This window comes from Penicillium cataractarum (genome assembly GCF_028827025.1).
Source record: "Penicillium cataractarum strain IBT 29864 chromosome Unknown utg000001l, whole genome shotgun sequence".
NCBI classification, from domain to species: Eukaryota; Fungi; Ascomycota; class Eurotiomycetes; order Eurotiales; family Aspergillaceae; genus Penicillium; species Penicillium cataractarum.
Genome location: NW_026622737.1, coordinates 4194058 through 4215841, shown reverse-complemented (window position 1 = coordinate 4215841; position 21784 = coordinate 4194058). Strand labels below are relative to the sequence as shown.

The 21784-nt window shown below is 52.2% G+C and overlaps 8 protein-coding genes across 8 annotated transcripts; 5 read left to right on the top strand and 3 right to left on the bottom strand.

The window, feature by feature from the left end:
• Positions 1-646: 646 nt before the first annotated feature.
• On the top strand, positions 647-1525 carry N7496_001460 (uncharacterized protein; the record flags this gene model as incomplete). The annotated part of the gene is made up of 1 exon (XM_056694391.1): positions 647-1525. The coding sequence occupies one exon, from the start codon at positions 647-649 to the stop codon at positions 1523-1525; it is 879 nt and encodes a 292-aa protein (XP_056561120.1).
• Positions 1526-4502: 2977 nt separating this feature from the next.
• On the top strand, positions 4503-6407 carry N7496_001459 (uncharacterized protein; the record flags this gene model as incomplete). The annotated part of the gene is made up of 2 exons (XM_056694390.1): positions 4503-5286; positions 5353-6407. The coding sequence occupies 2 exons, from the start codon at positions 4503-4505 to the stop codon at positions 6405-6407; spliced, it is 1839 nt and encodes a 612-aa protein (XP_056561119.1).
• A 1115-nt stretch (positions 6408-7522) lies between these two features.
• N7496_001458 (Sds3 domain-containing protein) lies at positions 7523-9177 on the top strand (the record flags this gene model as incomplete). Its single annotated transcript, XM_056694389.1, has 3 exons — positions 7523-7834; positions 7894-7953; positions 8068-9177. 3 exons carry the CDS (start codon positions 7523-7525, stop codon positions 9175-9177), a joined length of 1482 nt encoding a protein of 493 aa, XP_056561118.1.
• Positions 9178-10061: 884 nt separating this feature from the next.
• Positions 10062-10961, top strand: N7496_001457 (putative methyltransferase; the record flags this gene model as incomplete). The annotated part of the gene is made up of 1 exon (XM_056694388.1): positions 10062-10961. The coding sequence occupies one exon, from the start codon at positions 10062-10064 to the stop codon at positions 10959-10961; it is 900 nt and encodes a 299-aa protein (XP_056561117.1).
• Positions 10962-11451: 490 nt separating this feature from the next.
• Positions 11452-12162, top strand: N7496_001456 (HHE domain protein; the record flags this gene model as incomplete). Its single annotated transcript, XM_056694387.1, has 1 exon — positions 11452-12162. The coding sequence occupies one exon, from the start codon at positions 11452-11454 to the stop codon at positions 12160-12162; it is 711 nt and encodes a 236-aa protein (XP_056561116.1).
• A 117-nt stretch (positions 12163-12279) lies between these two features.
• On the bottom strand, positions 12280-13217 carry N7496_001455 (uncharacterized protein; the record flags this gene model as incomplete). Its single annotated transcript, XM_056694386.1, has 2 exons — positions 12280-12615; positions 12711-13217. 2 exons carry the CDS (start codon positions 13215-13217, stop codon positions 12280-12282), a joined length of 843 nt encoding a protein of 280 aa, XP_056561115.1.
• Positions 13218-14264: 1047 nt separating this feature from the next.
• On the bottom strand, positions 14265-18191 carry N7496_001454 (putative AT DNA binding protein; the record flags this gene model as incomplete). Its single annotated transcript, XM_056694385.1, has 1 exon — positions 14265-18191. The coding sequence occupies one exon, from the start codon at positions 18189-18191 to the stop codon at positions 14265-14267; it is 3927 nt and encodes a 1308-aa protein (XP_056561114.1).
• Positions 18192-18744: 553 nt separating this feature from the next.
• Positions 18745-19485, bottom strand: N7496_001453 (uncharacterized protein; the record flags this gene model as incomplete). The annotated part of the gene is made up of 1 exon (XM_056694384.1): positions 18745-19485. One exon carries the CDS (start codon positions 19483-19485, stop codon positions 18745-18747), a length of 741 nt encoding a protein of 246 aa, XP_056561113.1.
• Between the last annotated feature and the right edge of the window lie 2299 nt (positions 19486-21784).

The following is a 21784-nucleotide window of genomic DNA, read 5'->3' as shown; positions in this document are numbered from 1 at the left end:
CCAATAATCTCCTCTTTTCACCACCGCAACGCACCAGCACACCACCACCATCCCACCTTCCCACCCAAAGAGACTTCAAAGAAACTCCAAGAGACTTCGTCCAGACCGGCCAGACTCTGGAAGCCACTCCACTTGCCCCCACCCATTCCGACCTCCTCCGCCAATTATACTATGCAATATCATTTGTGTTCGTCAGCAGTGGACCCGGATCCATTGCGATCGACTGCGTCGACCCTGGACTTGACCCTGGACCAGCTTGGCCTGGCGCCCGTTCCAGAGGCAAATTGCGCTTCGATCTGCAATCCCCATCGACTCGCCCTCATGACGTTTCCTCAAAGGGGGCCCCTTTCCTTGCCTGGGACCTTTTAAGCTCACCAGGTTTTGGACTATAATAACGTCCTGCCCGCATCCGGCGACCCAAGACCCCCCCCCACACGATCTCGCTTTCTTTTACTTCCTTTCCTCTTTACCCCCCTGACCCTACCCCTTAGGGCCCAATCTTTCCTATGATCGCATATTATCGACATGATTCTTTAATCTGGCCGACCTCATTATCGATCACGTCGCTATAACCTCCCAGGAAAAGAAGCCAAAAAAAGGAGAGTACATTATATACTACACGCACACACACACGACCTCGCCCAACATGTCGAGCTACGAAGCTACTTCCCCTTTTCGGGTCTCGACCCACGATCTCCTCCAGTTGGAACGTAATGAGGCCTTTCGCGCCATGCGGGAGCAACTACGCCGCCAAGATTGCGGTATGGAAGGACCCAGCTTCTGCGCTACCCACCGCCACTCGTGCAGCTCCGCCGATCAAGAGTCCTTCCGCCTCCATCGCGACATCATTCACACCCTCCTGGTTCCCCTCTTCCTGATTAACCACCAAGCCGAGCGAGTCGCTGCCCGCGCACTCCCCAACAAGAAGGGCGCCGAGCCCGAGCGTGCGTTCAGGGGCGAAGCCCGCAGTGCCTTTGCCTGGCTCTCATGTATCCTGATTGAAGAGCACGATTGGTACCTGACCGCGCGGTGCCCGGCCTGTATCGTCCTGCATGTCCTCCACTCCGAACCCACTATCCGTTTCGTCACCGTCGCGGCCCTGCTAGCCGGCCCCCGCTCCGGCTTCGACTGTTGGCTGGCCGCTCTGGAGACCGCCGTGCGCGAGGATCCATTCTGGGGCGACGCATTCTGGCCCGAAATCGAGGACCGCGCTGCCCGTCTGGCCGACGGTGTCCAGCAGCTGGTCCGTCAGTGTCACGAGCTCCGCACCACACTGGATAGCCCGACCCTCGCGACTCCCACACTCGCCAAGACTTCTACCACCGTCTGCGAACGTTCCGCGTCGACTTGCACAATCCCCTTGAAACCCTCCAGTTTCGCTCGGAAACAAGTTCGTCTCAGCCGTGAGGAGCAGCGTTATCGGTCGTCGCTGGTCTGGAACTCGTGGAACTGCTCTCGGGAAATGCGTCAGCCACTGGGTGGCAGCACCCCGAATCAGCCTCGCCGCCGTTCTATGACTTCATGAGTGGGGTCGCAGAGAATCATGGGCATGGTATTACATGCCCATATCCATTTAACATGAACACCTCGGTGCAACTCATCTTGACACCTAACCCCTTACCGTGAAAGGAGACATTCTGGCGTCTGGCCACGACTCCTGGAAAAGATACTTGATCACATTTTCCCGTGGAACGGAGTCCCAGGACTGCGGGGATCTCTCTTGGATGTACAACCCAAGTCTCTCCATGCCGCAGACTCATGGCGTCATCCCCGCACCCGGCCTCCCCCCTTACCGATTTGCGACCGTGAGGGTTCTCGCGACTCAAGGATCGACGGACAGCGACAGCTGCACCCGCAACCCCCTGCATTGTAGTGATGGATACGCGACCATGACCCGAGAACTGGGCGGGCAATCCCCCTCGATCACGGAACATGTTGGGGCAGCGTGTGCTATCTGGGTTGCACGGCGGCGGGCCAGACTCGTCGAACCGCGAATGGAGGTCGTCTTGTGCAATCTGCCAAGCGTCAACCATCAACAATCTGCTATCTACCATCTCAGCTATCATGCTATATGCTGCCAAGCGTTTGCAATTGTGCTCGACGTGATGGTGACAATTACTACACGCCAGCTTATTATAATACTAATTATAATGATAATGATACCAATCTTGCTATCTCATCCCGTTTCCTGCAACCCACCTCAACTGAATGCTGTACAACCGTAGAGTACTCTCCCCCACTACACCGTATACTCTGCCACCAATTTCCACATCTTCCCGTGTCTAGATTGAGTACTGTGGGTAAAACAACGAACTCTAGGAATATATTCATACCAACCCACCTAGCAATAGCAAACCAGATAGTAATATTTCTCACAAATAAGCAAAATCCATCCTTTTGCAGGGCATTCGTCACCCCTCCATCCTCGACGCCTCCCATCCCTCGTGTCCCAAGCTCTCCCACGTAAGAGCTGACACGTTTTCCGTGCCGGGTGGTGGCAAGAGTGTACTCTATCCGAGACCCCTCGGTGGAGCCAGGGAGATAACCCTGGACGACGAACCAGATCACGGCCAACTGTGGAAATTAAACGGTTGAAACCTTGAAGGGCGGGGTGTTATTGTAACTAATGGTCGCACTCTTACTACTATAGGGTGCTCGATTTTTGTTGGATCGTGAAATTATACTACGGAGTTGACAGGTTATTAATTTATTAGCATGGACGGGTTTAATCTAATTTAATACTTGCAGAATGAGGTGTGGACTAGACTATGGGGGGGGGGGGGTCCCTGTCATTGCGCTTTGGTGTCCACTCGGTCGGACTGATCCGATCGTTGAGGGAGGGGCAAGGGTCTAGAAAGGATTCTGGGGGAAGGATCGTTGGTAAAGAGAGAGATGCATGTAGGTATGTACTGCGTAGAAGGCTAGAACTAAGAGGTAGTTAAGGAGGGGAGAAAGTACCGAGTACTTACGCATCTGTTTCCAATTGAAGCTTTTAGCAAAGCCATTTACAGTAGAGGAGTGGTCAGGTATTAATAAAGTCATACATTCGCCAGGTGACTGAGTGAATTAATTGATTAAATGAAGACCAGTCAAACTAGATTAACTACTAACACTGTGTTTACGTAGTCGAGATGGTCACCAGGATACCAATTCCGCTTCGGTCAAAGGAGATAGATACCTGTAGGTAACTGGAATAGGGCACACTTACACAAGGTAATAAACAGCCAGAGTTTGTACACCTTGGAGATAGTTACCAACTCCATTACCTGGCTACTGGGATCCTCTTCGCGAAGCCAAAAGGAAAAAGAAAAATGCAGGAAACCCAAGGGAGGCCTAACCCCTCAGTGGCGAGGTCGCCCGATCTGGCCGGAAACGTCGAAGAGCCAGGAAGGTATTATTGGGTAGACCGGGGAGGACGGCATAGAAAGTGATTTACTGGTAGGTACTTTATACATGATGATTTGGGTTCTTTGATTTGAAAGAAAAGTTGGGTAGGCACAGAAAGCATGTAAGTATTGTATATCATTCGTGGGTAAGGACCGATAGTACATAATATGCAAAGTACTCTAGTACTCTAGTATGTACTGCCGTTGCGACTCTCGGATTAATCGGGACCCAGATTTGGAGGAGACCAAACTAGAAGGCCCTTGGTTCAGATAATGACAGGAGGTCACAGTGAGGCGCATAGATACATAACCGAGCATAGTTTCATATCACTCCACCGGGAGTGAAGAGATTTCGAGAGGGGGCATTCTCATATTAATGATGCGACCCAAGTTGATGATGAGGATTATATTGTTGTACAGTCGTACATAAAAAGGATGATCGCCCCCGAGTGGGACTTGGCCAGGCTTTTGGTCCAGAAAGCCACCACCCAACGGGGCCAGGCGGGGCACCTGATCAGCCAATCACGGGTCTAGTCACAGGGCCCACCCGCCTGAGACCAAGTGTCTAGACTGGGCCTCTTTTTTTTTCCTGCCGTAGCCTCCGTTCTCTCTGTATCGTGCAGAACTGGGCGTCCTATTTGAATGTACGAGACATGGTCCCTGAGAGTTGGCAATATGTCGGGGAGAAAAGTAAGATGAAAGGCAACAAGATTGAAATCGAGTGAATCCGGTGGACTCTTATTATAATGATTCAATAATGCCCGGAAATCCACGACGAAACTTGGATCCGATGACTCGATGACTGAAGGTCTAGAACCTGCCCCATCTGCCCGAGTCTGGACTCTCCACGTACCGAGTACCTTTCCTCCAGCTGTGCCCGTCATACTTTGGCCAAGTACCCGCTACCTTCGCCCTTTTCCCTTTCCGCCTCCCCTTACTCTCATTCTTCAACTCGTCGACTCCCTCAACTCTCAATCCTTTTTCCGATCTTTCTTGCTTCATATCCTTCGTCGTCATCCTCCAACTGTCCTTCATCGCTCTACTCCCTCCCCCGCTTCTTTCCACCCCCCTCCGCCTCCTCCCTCTGTCTTCTCTCTTCAGCTGGGAACTATTCCCATGCCGTCCGTTGTCGCCCTTCGCCCTCCCGACCGGACCGACTGGACTCACTGGATGAATTCACAGCACTGCAATGGACGGTGTGGGCCTGCAACTGCCCTCCTAGACGACCGAAACATGCATACCTCTCGCGCTGCCTTGAAAATTGATACCGACCGTCGTTTCTCCCACCACGCCGCGCTCGACTCATCTAACGAGGGCCCCAGTCCAGCTAAGCTCCGTCGAAGAGCATCTCAAGGATCTCTACGAACCAAGCCATCCCCCGTCTCACGCTTTCTATCCAAGAGCAGTGTGGCTGTCCACTTTCCTTCCTGGGACCAACGTAGCTCCTCCCCGGTCTTGCCATCTCGAAACCGCTCGGCCGATTCCCGACTGCGCTTGTCCACCACCGTGTCTCGCGGGCCGAGACCGTTGACGGCTCATTCCCGCTCTCCTTCAGCATCTTCTTCGCCGTGGAATTCGCCTCCATCTTCTTTCCAGTCGGATTACCCGGCTACTTTGCCGCCTACGCCGCCGGAGGACGATAGCCACATTGCGTGGAACCCCCAGTCGGAAATGCTGCTCTTTGATGATCAACCGCACCAAGAGGCGGGCTCTTCGGCCATGATGGATGAGGGTCCCGGGATAGATACTTCGTCGACGGGTCGTTCGGACACTCTGAGCAGTCCGTCCGACGGGTCTACTCATGGGTCTTCGAGCTCGGGTGGTAGTCCCGGTCCTCAGGACGAGATGGATTTGCAACAGGATGTAGGATCGTGGCTGGACCATGGCATCAATGTGACTGGTAAGCAAGCACCATTCAGCGTTTTGAGTGGCTTTTTTCCCGGGCAGTGACTAACGACTGCGATAGTATCTTCATTGGGGATTTCTAACCCGCGAGGGGAAGCCGTCAAGATTGTCTCGCAAACACTTCCATACCCACGACCTTCCGACCAGTCGATCTCTGTCCCAAGGAACGACAGTATCTTCTACTCCATTGTCCGATCTGTGCACAACCACCTACAGCCCGGCCACTCCCCTTATATCAATGTCACCCACGCCGTCCCCGAACAATTCAGTCTCTCCAACCTCCCCCACTCTCCCCCCAGTACCCCTCACTCCCCCACCGCTGCCGATGAATACTTCAACGCAACTGTCTTTTCCAGCGCTGCCGTTGTAGGTGCCTACCATGACTACCGTGGGCCCATCCAACGGCAGATTGCACACGCCCCGATGCCCATTGTACCACCCCACAGTGTTCATATCTCCGTTCTTGAGCGATACCTCCCTCCACCATCTGCTCAAGAGTACCGCGATGTCTTTTGCGCTACTCGCCCATCTTTCCTAGTCGATCGTCTTTGTGAGCTGTCTCCAGACGGCGGCTCTCTCCTCTTCGTCTACCCCACCAAGAAGGGTGCCTCGACCTTCAAGTCCCAGTACTTGGGTCCCCTTCTTGACCCGCTGCTACGCCAGCTGGTCGTAGTCAATGGTCTCTCTGCCGATGTGGGCCGTTATCTGGGCAAGCTCTCAACTGTTTCCATGATGGACGACTTTGCCACGATGAAGGCCAACATCGTTGCCCTCTGCGAGGATCTGAGTTCTTCATCCTCGCAGTTCCACGTTGCGGATGCCGGCAAGGCCAGCGCCCATCTGGACCGTGATCTCTGGGTGGAATGGTATATCCATCAAGAGAAGGCCCGGATGAAGGAGGTGCTGAGCCTGTACTGCCAGAATGGCCGCCGTCCACCGATCAGCAAGGCCCTCACCACCGGTGGCTCCAGCGGTCTTATGCCCGACAAGGAAGTTACCTCTTCCATGCTTCTGGGCGAGATCTTCGACGGCATCCGCAAGCGCCACTATGGCGAGGACAATGAGCCTAGGGATGGTGTTGAGCTGGGTGTGTTCGTGATCCGACGCAGCCACTAATCAACCCTCCTCTCTCCCTTCAATACCTACCACCGCTCCCCCGATAACACATCCTCCCTTCTCCTATCCTCTCTTACACACATACCGAATATTTAAAGCGCAGCCAAAATCTCTCTCTTTCTCTTTTTACCCCGGCAGCCTCGGCCTGAGGCTGCAACGAACGTCATACTGGACCCTGGCGAGTGGTCCTTGGGAGTTGGATGTTTTCTATTTTCTTGTCTCGCTGCCTTATTTTCCCGGGCTCGAGTTGTTGGTGTCCCCTTTTGCATTTCCCCTGGTTGGATTGAAACGAACGTGAATACCCATGATGTTGGTGCTTGTTTTCTTTTCTGTGGCAGATCAAGATGTGATGATGGTTTCGGTTGTTAGATCCCTGGCGATGAATATAGCGACATAAAATACATGATCAAGTCGAGTATGTGAACGAGGCTTTTTTGAAGAACAACTAGAAGAGTATTCGTAAAGATTGTATCGAGATTGGTCTGTGGAGATTCGCCTGATCAGGCAGCCTAACGTAGACAGCGTGTATGGCATCCTTGACCACCCTTCTTCTTTTGTTACTTAACGTCCGCAATCCTATGTAGGCAATGGTGAGCAGGCGTCATAAGGCTGCAGTCTCTTCCAATCGGGAAGGTACTGAAAGTTTGCATGATGCCTGCTCATGCGCGGTTAATCGGACGCTCCTCCTACACGCGCCTCGGAACAATAACAACCATCAGAATAGACAACAACACGTACACGCTGCCTGCGAAGACCAGCTGCCTTAGAAAACCCCAACGGTTGCTTTCTTTTCCTGCCCCATCCAGCTCTTTAAGCATCCTCCTTTCCTCCTCTCCACTACCCAAACCGTCCACTTCAACTCCACACTTTTATGCTTCGTTCCGGTCAAACTTTGATCCGACAATCTACCGCCAGCCCGGGAAAGTAGCCCATGCTTCAGCGCCGTCTGCTTTTCTGACGACAGAACAACTTCTCTTTTCCCCCTCCTCAACTCTTTTCTCCCCGTCTCCCGCGCTGCTCCCACACATCCTCCTTCGAGCCAATCTTGGCTGCATTTATCAACTTTTCCTCCCGATCACCTCCCGCACTCACATCTTGTTTCTTCACTCAACTCAATGGCCTACTCCCCAGGGCCCCAATCCCCCGGCGGCGGGCCTGCCTACCATGGCGGTCTGACCTCGCGCACACGCTCAGCCAGTCCTCCCGGTGCATCTGGGACTCTCTCTAAGAGAGATAAACGTCGAACTGCCCTGCAGGAACGACTCCACGATTTGACGGCTACTTTCTCCCAAAACCGCGACGCCCAGTTCCGACAGCAACTCCACTCCCTCCAGTGCGATATGACTCTCATCAACAACGCTGATCCGTACCAGTCTGGCCCGCTGCCAGACTCTTCTGAGGACATTGCAAATCTGATTGAGGAGACCGTTGGTGGGGGAAATTCGCCAAGGAGATGGCGACCCTGTCTGGCACTTGGTACTCCAAGTTTGTTCAAGAGATTAATAATGTCAAGGAGCAGAAGGATTCAGACCTGGCACAGATCATGGTATGTTCTCTTTTCTTTCGTTTACTTCACACGACGCACAGATGCTGCATTGCATTACATTTTTTGGTCCTGTCCTTTACCTGCCGTTACTGATTATGGAATTGTCTTGCGCAGAACCGACACCAGAACAGCCTCGAGCGACACCGTCGCGAGTACGATTTCCGAGTCCACTTTGCCAAGGAAGAGTTCAACCATCTTTCTGGCACCTTGCGCGAGCGCCTCATGCAAAGCATTTCCAGCAAGAGGTCTCGTCTGATGCGCGAGAAGGAGCAGCTGGATATCGCCGATACCAACGCCCTTCTCCTCCATCCCAATCAGTTCAGCATAACCAACCCTGCCAGCCCTGGCGGTATCCACGGGAACCGCAAGACTCGTCACACCCGTCACCGGGTTGACCTAGACGAGCTGGGCAACGGCATCGTCTCTGAGCTGAACAAGCGCAAGCGCAAGGCGCCAGAGGAGGAGACTGGATCGCCAGTACGGGAGGCCGGCGGCACCACCCCGGCCGAGCGCTCCAAGGCATACCTGGAGAAGCAGGCGGCGCCGACCTACTCGATCCAATCCCTCTTCACCGACAAGGAGCTCAGTGCGCACTCAAACCAGGCCCATGTCGCGACCGTCCACTTCTTCTCTACGTCGAAGCGGGCCGAGCAGGGCGCTGGTGCCGTGACCAACGGCAACAACACCGAAACCGAGGAGACACCCGATGGCACCGGCCACGAGGATAACGGGACCCCCAGTGCTGCAGATATGATGCGCACTGCAAGCCAAAATTTCCACGTTACCCGGTCGACCCGGGGCACGGCCGCTCACAGCGCTCTCAGCGCTCTGGCCGATCTCGCCGATAAAAACGCGACGCGCCCCGCCCTGCCCTACCATGTGCTCTCCAACTATCACGCTCGGCCGAACGGTAACGCGCCTCCGTTGACCTCTCTCCTGAATGAGGAGGTCGACGACGACCTGTCGAGAGTAGACCGGCTACACAGCAGCAAGCCGGTGGGATGGATTGACTCCTCCCTTATCGATTTGGTCGTGGCGCCGTTGCCGACCGAGCCAGTCAACGGGCAACCGCCCAACCCCGACCGCTTCACCTCGCTGCACCCTGACTTCCCTTCGGTAGTCGGGGTGCAACTCCAGCCCGCACGACCTAATCTTGGTGCGGAGATGTTCCCGTCCGTCGGGATGGAGCGCGAGCGAAGCAGTAAGCGGACGCGCCATCACTGAGAGTGGTCGCCTCAGTGGTGGTCGCGATCCGTGGGGGTGTTGACGGTGTGATAGTTGCATGAGTATATGTTAGGATAGGGATCGGGTTGTCTCCCACGGTGTTATGTGCGGCTTCAGTTCGGTGTCTCTTTTCTCTTTCTTTGCTTTGAGTTCTCGTGGGGAGTTGGGTGGGTTTGGAGTGGCATTTGGCGTTTGGTGTAAATTTTGGATTCTCATGTTTTCATGTTCATATTTGAGAACCAGTTCTAGTCTTGTTTCTCTGGTGGTGGAATTCCCCGCAGGTATTGCCTGCTTGAATTTCCAATTCTTATTTCTCCATCTCTTACACATTGCTTTTTGATAGACACTATACTACTGTAGTGGCTATCGAATCCGGCGGAAGCGGTTGACACCTGAATAATCAGGGATACATCGGCATGACGCCATCGGCTTGATAAGCTGGATAACGTTATCGCTATCATTCATGTCAATCTACGAAACTACAGTAAGGACATTTTGTGAGTGCGTCAGAAAAGCGGTTTGACTCGGAGATCGGGCAAGCTTAAGTTGACGAAATGAGGTGATTTCGGAGAGATATGGAGTCATCGGCTGCGTTGCGCAATCGAGGGTGGCCGTTGAGTGGTCACTTCTCCGCAATTCTCGCCGAGATGACAAATGCGACGATGACGGGTTTGATCACTAATTGTCTCGTGTTTTGTCAGTCGAGGATATTTTGTTGATACGGGGGATATTTAAGAGGATAGTTGCATCCTGTTGAAGATAGCAGATTCTCATCGAGTGTGTCTATCTGCAGTGTTCTGCATCTTTACTTCTTGACTTGCTGCTTCCAACTATATCAACTACTCGGCATACCAACTCCGCAACTACCTCGATAAAAAGACAATATGTCGACTACTACCACAACCACCACTTCAACTATCACTGCTACCCGGGCAGAAGCAGCATCAGACTACATACCTCGGGGCCCAACAACCGCCTCTCTCACCTTCTACGCCCCTCCGGCAGATAACTCCGCGCCCTTCAACTACGTCGAATCCCCACCAGAAGGCCAACCACAACGCAACTACGGCGACGACACGCAAGTAGTCTCCCTAACCGACATCCGCGGCACCGAAAACATCTTCACCCTAGACAAAGACTCCTTCCAAGCCCTCCAAAACATCCCCTCAACCACAACATACGCAACTTTCGACTCGGAAACCTCCATCCGCGAAAAATACTACCCAGAAGTCGAAGCACTGCTGTTACAACACATCCCTAATGCCCATAAAATAATCCTCTTCGACCACACAATTCGCCGCGCGAAAACGGGTGCCCCCCGTCAACCCGTTAACCGCGTCCACGTCGACCAAACCGCCGCCGCAGCCCTGGCCCGCGTAAACCTGCACATCACCGATGAAGCCGAAGCGAAAGCCCTAGCAGAAGGACGCTACCGAATCGTTAACGTCTGGCGACCGCTGAGTGCGGACCCGGTGCAGTCGTCGCCGTTGGCGTTTGCGTCTGCGCAGTCGGTTGAGGAGACTGATTTGGTTGCTGTGCAGCATCGGTATCCGAATCGGAATGGTGAGACGATGGGGGTTAAGTTTAATCCTGGGCAGAGGTGGTTTTATTGGTCTGGGATGACGGGGAGTGAGAGGTTGTTGCTTAAGTGTTCGGATTCGAAGGGGTTCAGGGATGGGGATGTTGCGCAGTGGGTGCCTCATACGGCGTTTACGGATGTGAGGACGCCGGAGGGGGCGAGGCCTAGGGAGAGTATTGAAGTGAGGGCTTTGGTCTTTGGTTGATCTCGGTGATGCACAGATGCTTCTGGGTTGCTTGGACTTGATTTATAATATATTGCTAGTTTAATGGGAGGGTATACAACGTCTATGATTTCGGGTTTCATGATCTATATTAATCAACTGTTATTTGATTTGTTAATTAAATGTTTCATGGAATCTATCATTGAACTTGTAAAGGAACTTCTATACTTCAAGGCTGGTCGAAGTGTATACTTCCATAGTAGCCAATAAGAAACAACTCAGTTCATAGCTAACCGTTGCCACTTCCACAGTCAGTCCGTGGAAACTGGCAGATGGCGCCTCCCAGCTCTATTCCCCGAGTTAGGGCTCAATATCATCATGATGAAAGACTCGGAAATAAAGGCCGGTCTTGATAATCAACTTCATCTAAGACTCTTGCTTTTGCCATTATCAAACGACTAAATACATAATCCCAACCTACATGTACAAACATATCAATCCCTTCATAATTACATCCGCATCTACACCCACAATGCCCCGTCCATCCAGCGACACAGCAACCTCCTCTGGCCCATCCCAACACCCATTCTTCCGTGGCAACATCGGCCCTCCCCTACGCACCTTTACAGACGCCGCAGCCGCACCAGCAGCACACACCCGCATCCTCCCCGCCATAAAACACGACCACCGCGAACTAGAAGCCCACATCTACAAGATCCTCCACTCCACAGACCCAGACGAACAAACCCGCTACAAGAACCAATTCATCTGGGAACTAGCCCGACACACCATCGGCGAGGAGCTAGTCGTCTACCCCGCACTAGCCAAGTACGTCAAGCAAGGCCAAGACCTCGCCGACAAGAACCGGTCCGAACATCAGGATATGAAGCGGCAGTTGAAGAACTTTCAGGGGTTGTCTGCGACGGATGCACAGTTTAAGCCGGCGTTGCAGGGTCTGTTGAAGGATTTGGAGCGACATATTGAGCAGGAGGAGGGAGAGGATTTGGTTAGATTGGAGGAAGTGCTTTCTAGGGCGGAGAGTGAGGCGTTGAGTAGGTCGTTGGATCGGACGAAGATGTTTGTGCCGTCGAGGTCGCATCCTACGGCGCCGAATAAGCCGCCGTTTGAGACGGCGGTGGGATTGTTGACGGCGCCGGTTGATATAGTTGCTGATTTGTTTCGGAAGTGGCCTCATCCTGACGAGGATGAGGCGAAGGGCAGGAAGACATCTATCGTTCAGTAGAGTGGTAATCACGAGAAGTATATAGAGTAACGATTAGTGGGATGTTTTTCATATATTTTAGAAATCCTAGTCCATTGATTATATTCCAGTCAAGTATTATCCGAGTAGCAGCATCTTTCAAGCCTGACATGTCAACACAGTCGACTCCGTCGTTGCCAAAGTAGACCCCCAGTGTCCATATCTCTGCAGTCGACGAATTTTAATAAACCTATTAGTATCACTCCTTGTAATCGCAGTCTCCTCCTTGGTAGTCACTGCATTCTCCAACGAACGACGTCTCTTCCATGCCTTGCGGAACTGATTTCTCTCTTCCTCTTGCTGTCTGGTGCGCATCAGCATGAACCCTTCATGGGCAGCTTTCTCTTCACTCAATTCATGAATCTTAGGTTTAGTGGCAAGCGCATTAGAATCAAACTCATTTCTTGATAGTCCATGGGGGTCCAGGGGTATGGTCTGTATGTATGGGGGTGGATGTCTTGGCAGAAACAATTATCTACTTTCCACCCAGACAAGCGTAAATCAAAATAGAAGAGAATAAAGACACGTACATAGGCAATCCAAACTTCCTGCTCTGAGCTCCAAGCCTTTTGACATCTGGCAAGTTGCTTCTCCGCCATAAGCAGCTGCTTCTCTTGTTCATTCGTCCAGCGGCATTGACTTCGAACGATACTCGCCCAGCTAACCACGCGAGCAAGCCGCGCCCGCGCGGACGACGCACTGCCATGCGAGGGACGGCGGTGATCATTCTCGAATTGGGACTCAGAATCAGAGTCCGTTCCAGATGACTCGCTTGAATCCTCCGGACTCGTGGTATGGTCCGGGCTCGGCTTCACCGCTATATGCAAGGTGTGCGAGACGTCACAATGCAGGGATGCCGTGCCTGGGGTAGGGGTATCGGCATCGAGAGTGCCGAGATGGAAGTGATCGTGTGAGTCACGATCGGAAGTGTATACTTCGATATCGATCTCTTTGTCTTTCCCTTTGTCGGTGGAGGACCGGCGCTTCCAGGGGAGGGCAAAGGGGAAAGCGCGGTGTACAATAGTCAGGACCGACATGGGCACGCTGGGGGGACATGGAAGGCGTGGGGGGAAAAAGAAAAGAAAGAAAAAGAAGAAGAAGAAGTATCTTTAATGAGAATCGAGGAGTAGTTGAGCATGCATTCTTTTTTTTCGCCCTGAAGTTGTTCCACCCCTGCTTCTTTTATAATGTTCTCGTCGTTTCTCAAGCGTTGTACCTATAGTTCTAGCCAGACCCGATCCCTCCAGACACGAAAACGATCATGCAGCGGCGATTTACACCAAAGTGGGGTTCGATCAGATACGTCTCCTACTTGGCTGTCCACGCGAGAGACACGAGATTTTCGGCGTCTATGGTTGGTCCAGCCCCCCAGTGTTGACTGCAGCTTTGGTCGAGACTGCAACGGCTGCCCAGCTTGAGCGTTGTGCGGGTGTACCTCGAAGATGTAAGTGGTTGTACATACATTTTCTTGATTTCAAGTTTTGGAGGATACTGTGTTCTTGAAGATTTTATGAGCGTTTCATGATGGTCAATACCATCTGGAAGTAGATGGCATAGATGGCTTGTATGGCTGGAGATAATCATAGATTATCAGATGGTTAACCGCAGTGAAGTATCTACTTGTTTGCCACTCCAAGGCTAGCCTTGCTGGCCATCGGGAAAACAAGGAAGCATGATGAACGATCCGAGCGTTCGTGGCCAGGTCTTTCCGACAAAGTTGCAGCATTTGAAACTCAATACAAGATGTTCGCAGTGGCCCAAGGATCCACTTCAGGGACATGGTCATTGTTCAAATTGCATAGTCCAGGCCAAAGGGGGTTAACCCCTGTTACATACAATGTGCTTGAATACCAGTCAAATCCATAAACAAGATGGGCACAATCCAGCCCAAAAGAAAACCGTGAGGGAATCATGAAAGAACAAAAAGAAAAGAAGACAAAGGGTACCCGCGTTGGAACAAAAACCAACGCCTCCATCCAAAATGCCCAAAGCCCCAACACCCCAACACTACTCCAAGACAAAAAAGTAAAGAGACAAAAGGGAAAACAGATCAAACCCATGTATACATCCCCATCTGTACACACTCAACGCCATGTATCAACAGACACTCCCCGGGCCGACTTGGCCTTTTGATTCTCTCGGATCTGCTCGCCAATAATGATGCTTATCAATCTCCGATGTAGGTCAGCTTCGGTCCAATCGACCTGCCCACTTCCACCATACGCAACGTCGGCGCGTGAGAGGTCATGCACAAAGCGGTCGATGATGGCAAATTGTACTTCGGTGATGGGGACCCCATGATGGCCGTCCGAAGTCCAGATCCAATCACCGATGATCTCAGCACGCCCTGGCGAGTCGTAGTAGGGGAAGCGCTCTGGGTAGCGCTTTGTCATTCGGTAGATGCGCCGAAGGGCTTTGTAGTGGTCGTCGGAAAAGTAGCCGAATGTTGGTAGAGGTCTGGCCCATACTGATTCGGCATGGTCGCCGTTGATCATCTCGATAGGGTCGGCCTCGACAACATCGTCTTCCACAGCATCATCTTGGGCAGTGCTGCCTTCTGCATGGTCCTTTGGAACATCGTCTTGCACATGATCAAAGTCACCTTGCTCGGAAGAATGTTCATCGCCTTGTTCAATGGAAGGCACATAACCATGGCCATTTAACTGCGGTGGACTGGCCGATTCTTCCAAGTATCTTGAAGGTGACATGCTTGAACGGTCTGAACGAGGTGCTTGCTCATAGTTTTCGTGAATATGGTTGGCTAACTCGATGTTGGCAATTTCCACCTGATTCTCCTTGTCATCGTCTTCATATTCGTCCTCAGAAGCTGCCGCCGAACTGGAACTGTCATCATCATCTCTGTTGGGCGCTTTCAGCCACCTGGGGGTGAGACTGGTAATTCGCTGGAACCAAGTTGATGCCGGGGCATCCTGGTCTGATTGGCGTGGAGGCTTCGGAGTGGCGGTTTCTGCATCCGTATAACCGGGTTCGATCTCGTGAGCACGATCAGAGAAATTCCCTGGTTCGTCGGCCTCAACCTCGATCGGATCGTGGTGAGAGATATTGGGTTTGAAGGCAGGAGAGTAGCTGAACTCTGCCTCCGAGCCTATTTCCGGGCTAGACTGGGGGATAGGCTGCAGGCGCACCCGTTGGCCCGTCTTCCGCGTGGAGTTTGCAGATTTCATGGCGGAGGAAAGTGGAGCTCCAGGTCGGCGGTTAGGCAGCTCTCGAGGCGTGCTTGTGCCGTTATAGTAGCGAGCACGGTTGGGTGTCTCTTCTTCTGCAAGAATTGCAGACAGATCGACATCCTGATCGCGTAGCTTTCGAATATGTGTCGGCACCTGGTGTAGCCCATCGTTGTGTTCCACGGTCACGTAAGCTGGAGAAGAGCTCAAATGATCGTGATCTGCAGAAAAGCTCGCAACCTTTCTCCAGGGGCTAGAAGGGACTTGAACAACGTCCTTCTCGGCCCGACTCTGGGAATGTTGCGAGAGGTTGCTTTGATCCCTAGCCTCCAGTTGCCATATGTCATCATCACCATCGTCATCATTCAAGGCCTCTTGCTCCAACTCCATATTTTGATCATGTGGTTGAAACGGTTCAGGTGCATGCTCGGGCTCAGAATGGAAAGTATCTTGTCGCCATATGTCTTCAGAGCCGTCGTCATCATCCTCGTAGATAGGTTCCTCATCCATGTGTAACGCTTGGGTTGCGACAGGCTGGGAAAGGGGTACAACATCCGGCGAGAGGTGCTCAGGCTGTTCATCGAAAGATGCGTCATCAGGGACTTCATCGTCAAGTGGCTCCTCTTCAAATGGCTCCTCGTCGAGCGGGGGTTCATCGACAACAGACTCAACGTCAGCTTCCAGATGACCACCAGAGGCATACTTGGGTTCCTCTTGTGGGATGTCCTCATCACTCTCAATGTAAATGAGCCTTTCTGAGTTTTTCGGGTCCCTAGCATGGCGACTGACAATTTCGCGCTCCCGCTGCCACTCTTGCTCTCGCTCTGTCCTTGCAATGTCGTAGCTGTGGACTGGCGGGGAATTTTTCTGCCGAGGCTGGACTGATACCACCATAGGCTCATCATCCTCTTCCTCTACCTCCTCATCACCCTCGCTCAAGTCGCCTCCTTGCGGCTCTTCCATCGGATAGTCATAATCATTCACAGGGACATTTTCGTCCTCCAGTTCCTCGGCTTCTCTAGCTCGCTCCTCCGCTGCTAGTGCTTGGCGCATTGCGAGCTCTTGGCCGATTCCAAGAGCAGCCCGCAATTCTCGCTGCGTAGCAGGGCTAAAGCTGCTAAAGACGCCCTCGAGTCGCTTCTTTCGACTCGCATTGCCGCTTCCCGGGACTTCATTTTCACCGGGCTTGAAGGTGCCTTGGAGTGCCATACCGACGCGGACTACCCTGGCCAAGCTGATGGGAGTCCGTCTCGGTGTGTCGTCTAGCGGCTTCTCCGCCAAACGCGTTACAGGAAGCTCGGGGTAGGAAACCTGAACTGGAGCTCGCGTGTTCACAGTATGTGGCTTGGGATTGCTGCGTGCTAGGGTATGTGGTTTAGGAGAGTGGGTTTGAATCACTTGGCTAGGCCTTGTCGAGCTTTGCGCATCACTTCGGAAGCTGTCAATTGTTCCTGACAATTTACGCTTCAGCCGGTCGCCAATGCGTCCGGCTTCTCGCTCTTTTCCGGAGCCATCTGAATTGAGTTTAGCGCTGGATCCGAGACCATATTGCTTCGCCGATGGCAATGTGTCAAGAGAGACCATAGTAAATCCTTCGCTCTCCATGATAGAGTCGAATTCAACATGCTCGTCCGTAGGATCCGCCAAGGGATCGGTCTGGGGCTCCTGATCGGTGCTTGTCCGTCGCGTTTCTTCTCGAACCTCCAGGGTCTGCTCCCCGGGTTGATTATCTTCATCGGCCAGCGAGGAAGTCGGGGTTGGAGTCGGGTAGGTACGTGGAGACACGGTGCTTCCGGCAAGGCGGGAAGATCTTGCGGATGATTCCAGTCTTTCTCGTGTAGGCGATGGCATCTTGGAAGGAGTGGAATGTATGTTCTCATCATTATCGAGGAAATGGTGTTCGGTAGCACCGATGATTGGGGTATCGTAGGTAGCTCTGCCGTATTCATGACCTGGATTGTTTTCTTGGGTCTGCCTATGCGCTGGCGTTGGAGCACGAAGGTCTGCGACAGGTAAATCATCCGCGCCGAGGGAATCGCTATCGTATGCTCCATCCGTAGCAAGGTTCATCGGGCTCCATTGCCGGTTGGGGTTCGCGCTGCCATCAGCTGTTATATCCATCGGACTAAAATGTTGTTGCGTCGGCTCAACTGTTGGAGTAGGCTCGTCTTGTAGCTCGTCTTCAGGCTCATCTTCTGGGTCGTCTGCTAGCATCGAGATTACTTGCGGCTGAGGCTTTGGCGTATTCTTGCGCAGCTGTCCCACTCTCCTGTTAGGCGTAGTTCCCGCCGGCCCTGGCGTATTCCCTGGACTTCCAGGCCATGGCGAGCCATTCTGAATATCTGACTTCCGTGGACGGCCGCGTCGCTTCGCAGGTGTTTTCTGTTTCAGAGGACTCCCGTCGTCCTTCAAGGGAACCTTTGTTGTCACCGTCGAGGGCCTTAACCGTTTCCGCGACGGGCTCGAGTTACCCTGGTTGTCCTCGTCCTGCGTCGCCTCGAGCGTGACCCGAATCCGCCATGGGCTCACGTTTCCATCTTGTCCAAACTTCTCCGGCGAAAGCGACCTTTGCCGACTATCAAGTTTCATTGTAGGCGACCCAGGGAGGAGGACATCGTCAAAGCGAATCGAGTGCGCGCTTCTCGTCGGGCTGAGCGTCACGCGCCGCCGTTTCGCGGGGGTCCTTTGGCGTTTCACGGTCGCAGGTGACAGCCAGCTCTGGCGACCCGTGAAGGGTTTTATAGGGGACGAAATAAGGTAGTCGGCATCGCCTGGAGGGCCCAAGATGTCGGGGGAGGAGCTTTGGCTGCGCGACGTGATTGACATGGCGTACTCGAACGATGGAGTCTTGGGCACGCGTGCCGCTAGGGAGGGGGAGAGGGCGCCCCTTGTGGAATGCCCCGAGGACGAAGGTAGCAATGAGTAGGGGATATGTACACAAGTAGACCAAATACCGCGGGGCAATGGCGTAAACAACTCTCCCGAAGCGGCACGAGTCGGTGTCCACCTGTAGGTAGGTCGATAATGAAGATTATGTAATCGTGTCCCGATTAGGAAACCATGTAAATATCCAGAGCGTTTTGTTGCAGAGACTCTTGCTTTTTGATGTTCTGATGGAACTGCATCTGAGCAGTTTAGTTCATTCTAAATATTCGTGGTGAGATCATAATTAAATTTCCTCCTCCGTTGCTCTACCGCGTCCATCATGCTTGCAACCAGTGTCTCGACCACTATAAAACCTTCTTTGCGTCCAAGTCTGATTGCACATTGAATCTCCCATGACTCTCAAGACCTCGACGTTTGAAGTTAATAATAATTTCCAAAGCTGCTAGCATCGTGCAGATCTATACATGGAGTGTAAAGATATCAGTATTTACATTCATATCCCATCCTCGTCGATCTGCATATCCCGCACGCGATCTAGCGCCGTTCCACAGGCATGCGCAACAGCATGAACACATTCGCAGAGCATCTCAACGTCCTCTTTGGAAACCCCAACTCTTCTACAGCCCCTTATATGCCAATATGTCATCCGCGGAAGATTCTGACCCATCACAGCAGGCAAAACAACAAGCTCCGTATCCATATCATCTAGAATCTGACGATCAGACAAACATAGGCCATAAGCAATGTCGCAGACGGCAGCTCCAAAGTCACGATGCTTCTTAAACAAATCAAGTAGGGCAGGCGTATTCTGAGCATATATTTTTTGTAACCACGACATCCCACGCTGGTGGTTTGCTTCGTCACATTGCCATCCTTCTCGACTAAAGGGTAGTTCTTCGTGGTCCACTGGCTCTATATTAGCGATGGCAATGGTAGCTTCGGCTGGTTTCGGGATTCCCAGTAATGCCACAGCCTTGAGAATCACTTCATGAAAGCGGAGGGTCAGGGTTTTACGCCCGTCGGGTGTCGAGTATGGAGGCTGGCTGAGCAAGTACAGGTATAATTGACCTGCCATGCATGGCTCTGCGCTTGGGATGATAGCACCGAGTGTTGTGAGATACCACTTGTCGGTCGGAATATTTGAAGCATCGAATTTAGCCTCGATTTCACGGAAGAGCTTGTCGCATCGGGGATCCACGGAAGAGCGGTCGACGACGGGGGCTTCACTAGCCATGCTCAGGTCGACATGGTATCCAACCTGGAAAGCATATTCACAAAAATACCTCGAGGCATTATATTGCATAAGAGGACAAAGTTGAGGAGGTTTTAGTTTTCGCCCGCTCACCCCAATGACGCATGACTGAAGTGACCTGATATGGAGTGGCAATCCACGGATTTCAGTTCCTCGAGCATGGTCAAACCCTTGGTTAAACTGATATAAAAATGCCATTACTTTGAGATAAACATCAAATGTGAACCATGTAGGGTATTTCCCGCATATCTCGACATGTCTCCATATAATCTACTTTCATCTTGCTTTCAATCTACTATAGGTCCATAGTACATGCATGATGCCGCAGAATTACTAGTCACGAGTAGTTCAACGCGGTATCTAGTCTAGCCCCTGGGCTGGTTCCATTGTCGATCGATCTGCTTCTATCAACCTAGCTATTACCGGCATCCTCAATGCATGTCGGCACTTGACATACTGCGCCAGTTTCTTGGCTTCAGACTATCACTGGATGATCAACAGGGACAGCCCTACCAGCTAGAAGGCCCCTGGTCAAGTCTCCCTTGGATCTATCAACCTCGATCCTATTCGCTCCGTGAAGGGCCCTGATTTTAGCTATTTGTCGCTCATTTCGGTAAGTCGATGCTCTTGCTTTTGCGGCTCAGTGCGATTATATCAGGCTTGTAGAGGTCGTAAGAATATGGTGTCGAGCTCTCTGTTGCAGTTTGAGGGATATATAGAGTAAGTATAGTAACTTTTCCCTTGTTTCTAGCAACATTCAATTGTCAAAAATGCTAACAAGGCAGCTTTCTTACATTCAACTTGGTTAGGTCCAGGAGCGCCCGACTTGGGAAGCACGAACCAGCTCAGCGCAGATCTTTCCTAACAGGTAGAGACGATCACTCATGCCATGTGAGCAACTGGAAAAGAGGCCCGCGTCACTAAAGTTGAGTTAATCGTGCATGAGAGAGTCCATGATACCACGCGAGGCGCCTTGGCCTTCTATGGAAGTAACAGAATCAGGTTGATCAGCATTACCCCGCGGCCTGGACTGATCGGGCATTCCTACGTCCAAGCTGTCCCTGCTGCTCTGTGCCTGGCAGGAGTATAATCTAGGACGTGGCACCAGTCACAAAGCTCTGCTTTCCGCTTGTTAAAATGATCTAGCACATAGGAAGGGCTTTGACTTGAACCAAGGGACCGAATTGAACGGAATCTGTGGCATAGCATGGCTTGCTTTCTCGCCCAGCTCGCTAAGTGAACCCAGTATGATGGCCATGGTTAAATTCAATCATGTTCTCTCGAGGCGATAAGCGAGTAGCCGAGCATGTTGCAATCTCGGAAATCAGCGATTTAAATGTCCGGATACCGGGGTGCTCGAAATGGATATACTCCGGGCGAGCGACGACGAGACGAAGGCAGTCAGACCGCCATCTGATCACAAAGGGACCAGTTAACTGCCTAATAGAATAATGGATTTTAATTATCAAGAGAAAAAAAAAATCAATGTGCTACAATAATTAATTTTTCTGGAAGAAGCAAAAGTACCAATTAACTAGCGATCGGCATTTCCCTTCATTTTCTACTCCCATTGCCAGCCAGGGATGGGCATTCCACCAATATCCTGCATCCTTGGACTAGGACTAGAATGGTATCAACTCCATTGCTCGGAGTAACTCTTGCTACTCCTCCGTCGTTCGGTACACATTCGTATAGATTAATCTTCTTGGGGGAAATCAGTCAGGATACTCCACCGGAGTTTTGCCGCTCGTGCTTGGAATTCGCGGGGCTAAGATTGATGTAACATTTTAACCGTCCCGTTAAGATGCGCCTCTCAGAGCTTGTTGGCCACTGGCGGGCCTAAACAAAGCCCCAGTAAGCCACTTTTCCGTGGGAGATGGATTCAACTTGGGATCCAACTGGATCCAACCGAAGGTCAACAAGACTAACCTCGGAGGAGACTAGCGCAATGCGCTTCTCCGCTCATCGACAGCCTCACACCTCACATTTTCTCCCCCCTTAAGCCTGGCCTCCATGCACAATTGCATCTCCACAGCCCAAAGCACTCGGGTTTTCCCCTCAATCCTTTCATTCTCCACTTGGGCCATCCAATGGTCGTGTATGATCTCTTCACGTCACTGCTGTCGGATAATTCGTGATTACTGAGAGACCCTCAGACCATCCGAACTGCATCTTACCCCGGTTTCCTGAAGCCCCTGCTAGCCCCCCGCCTGCCCCCTAGCGTCCAGCCATGCGGAGAGAAGTTAGCGGCGAATGACGATGTTTGCTACAATCGGAAAGG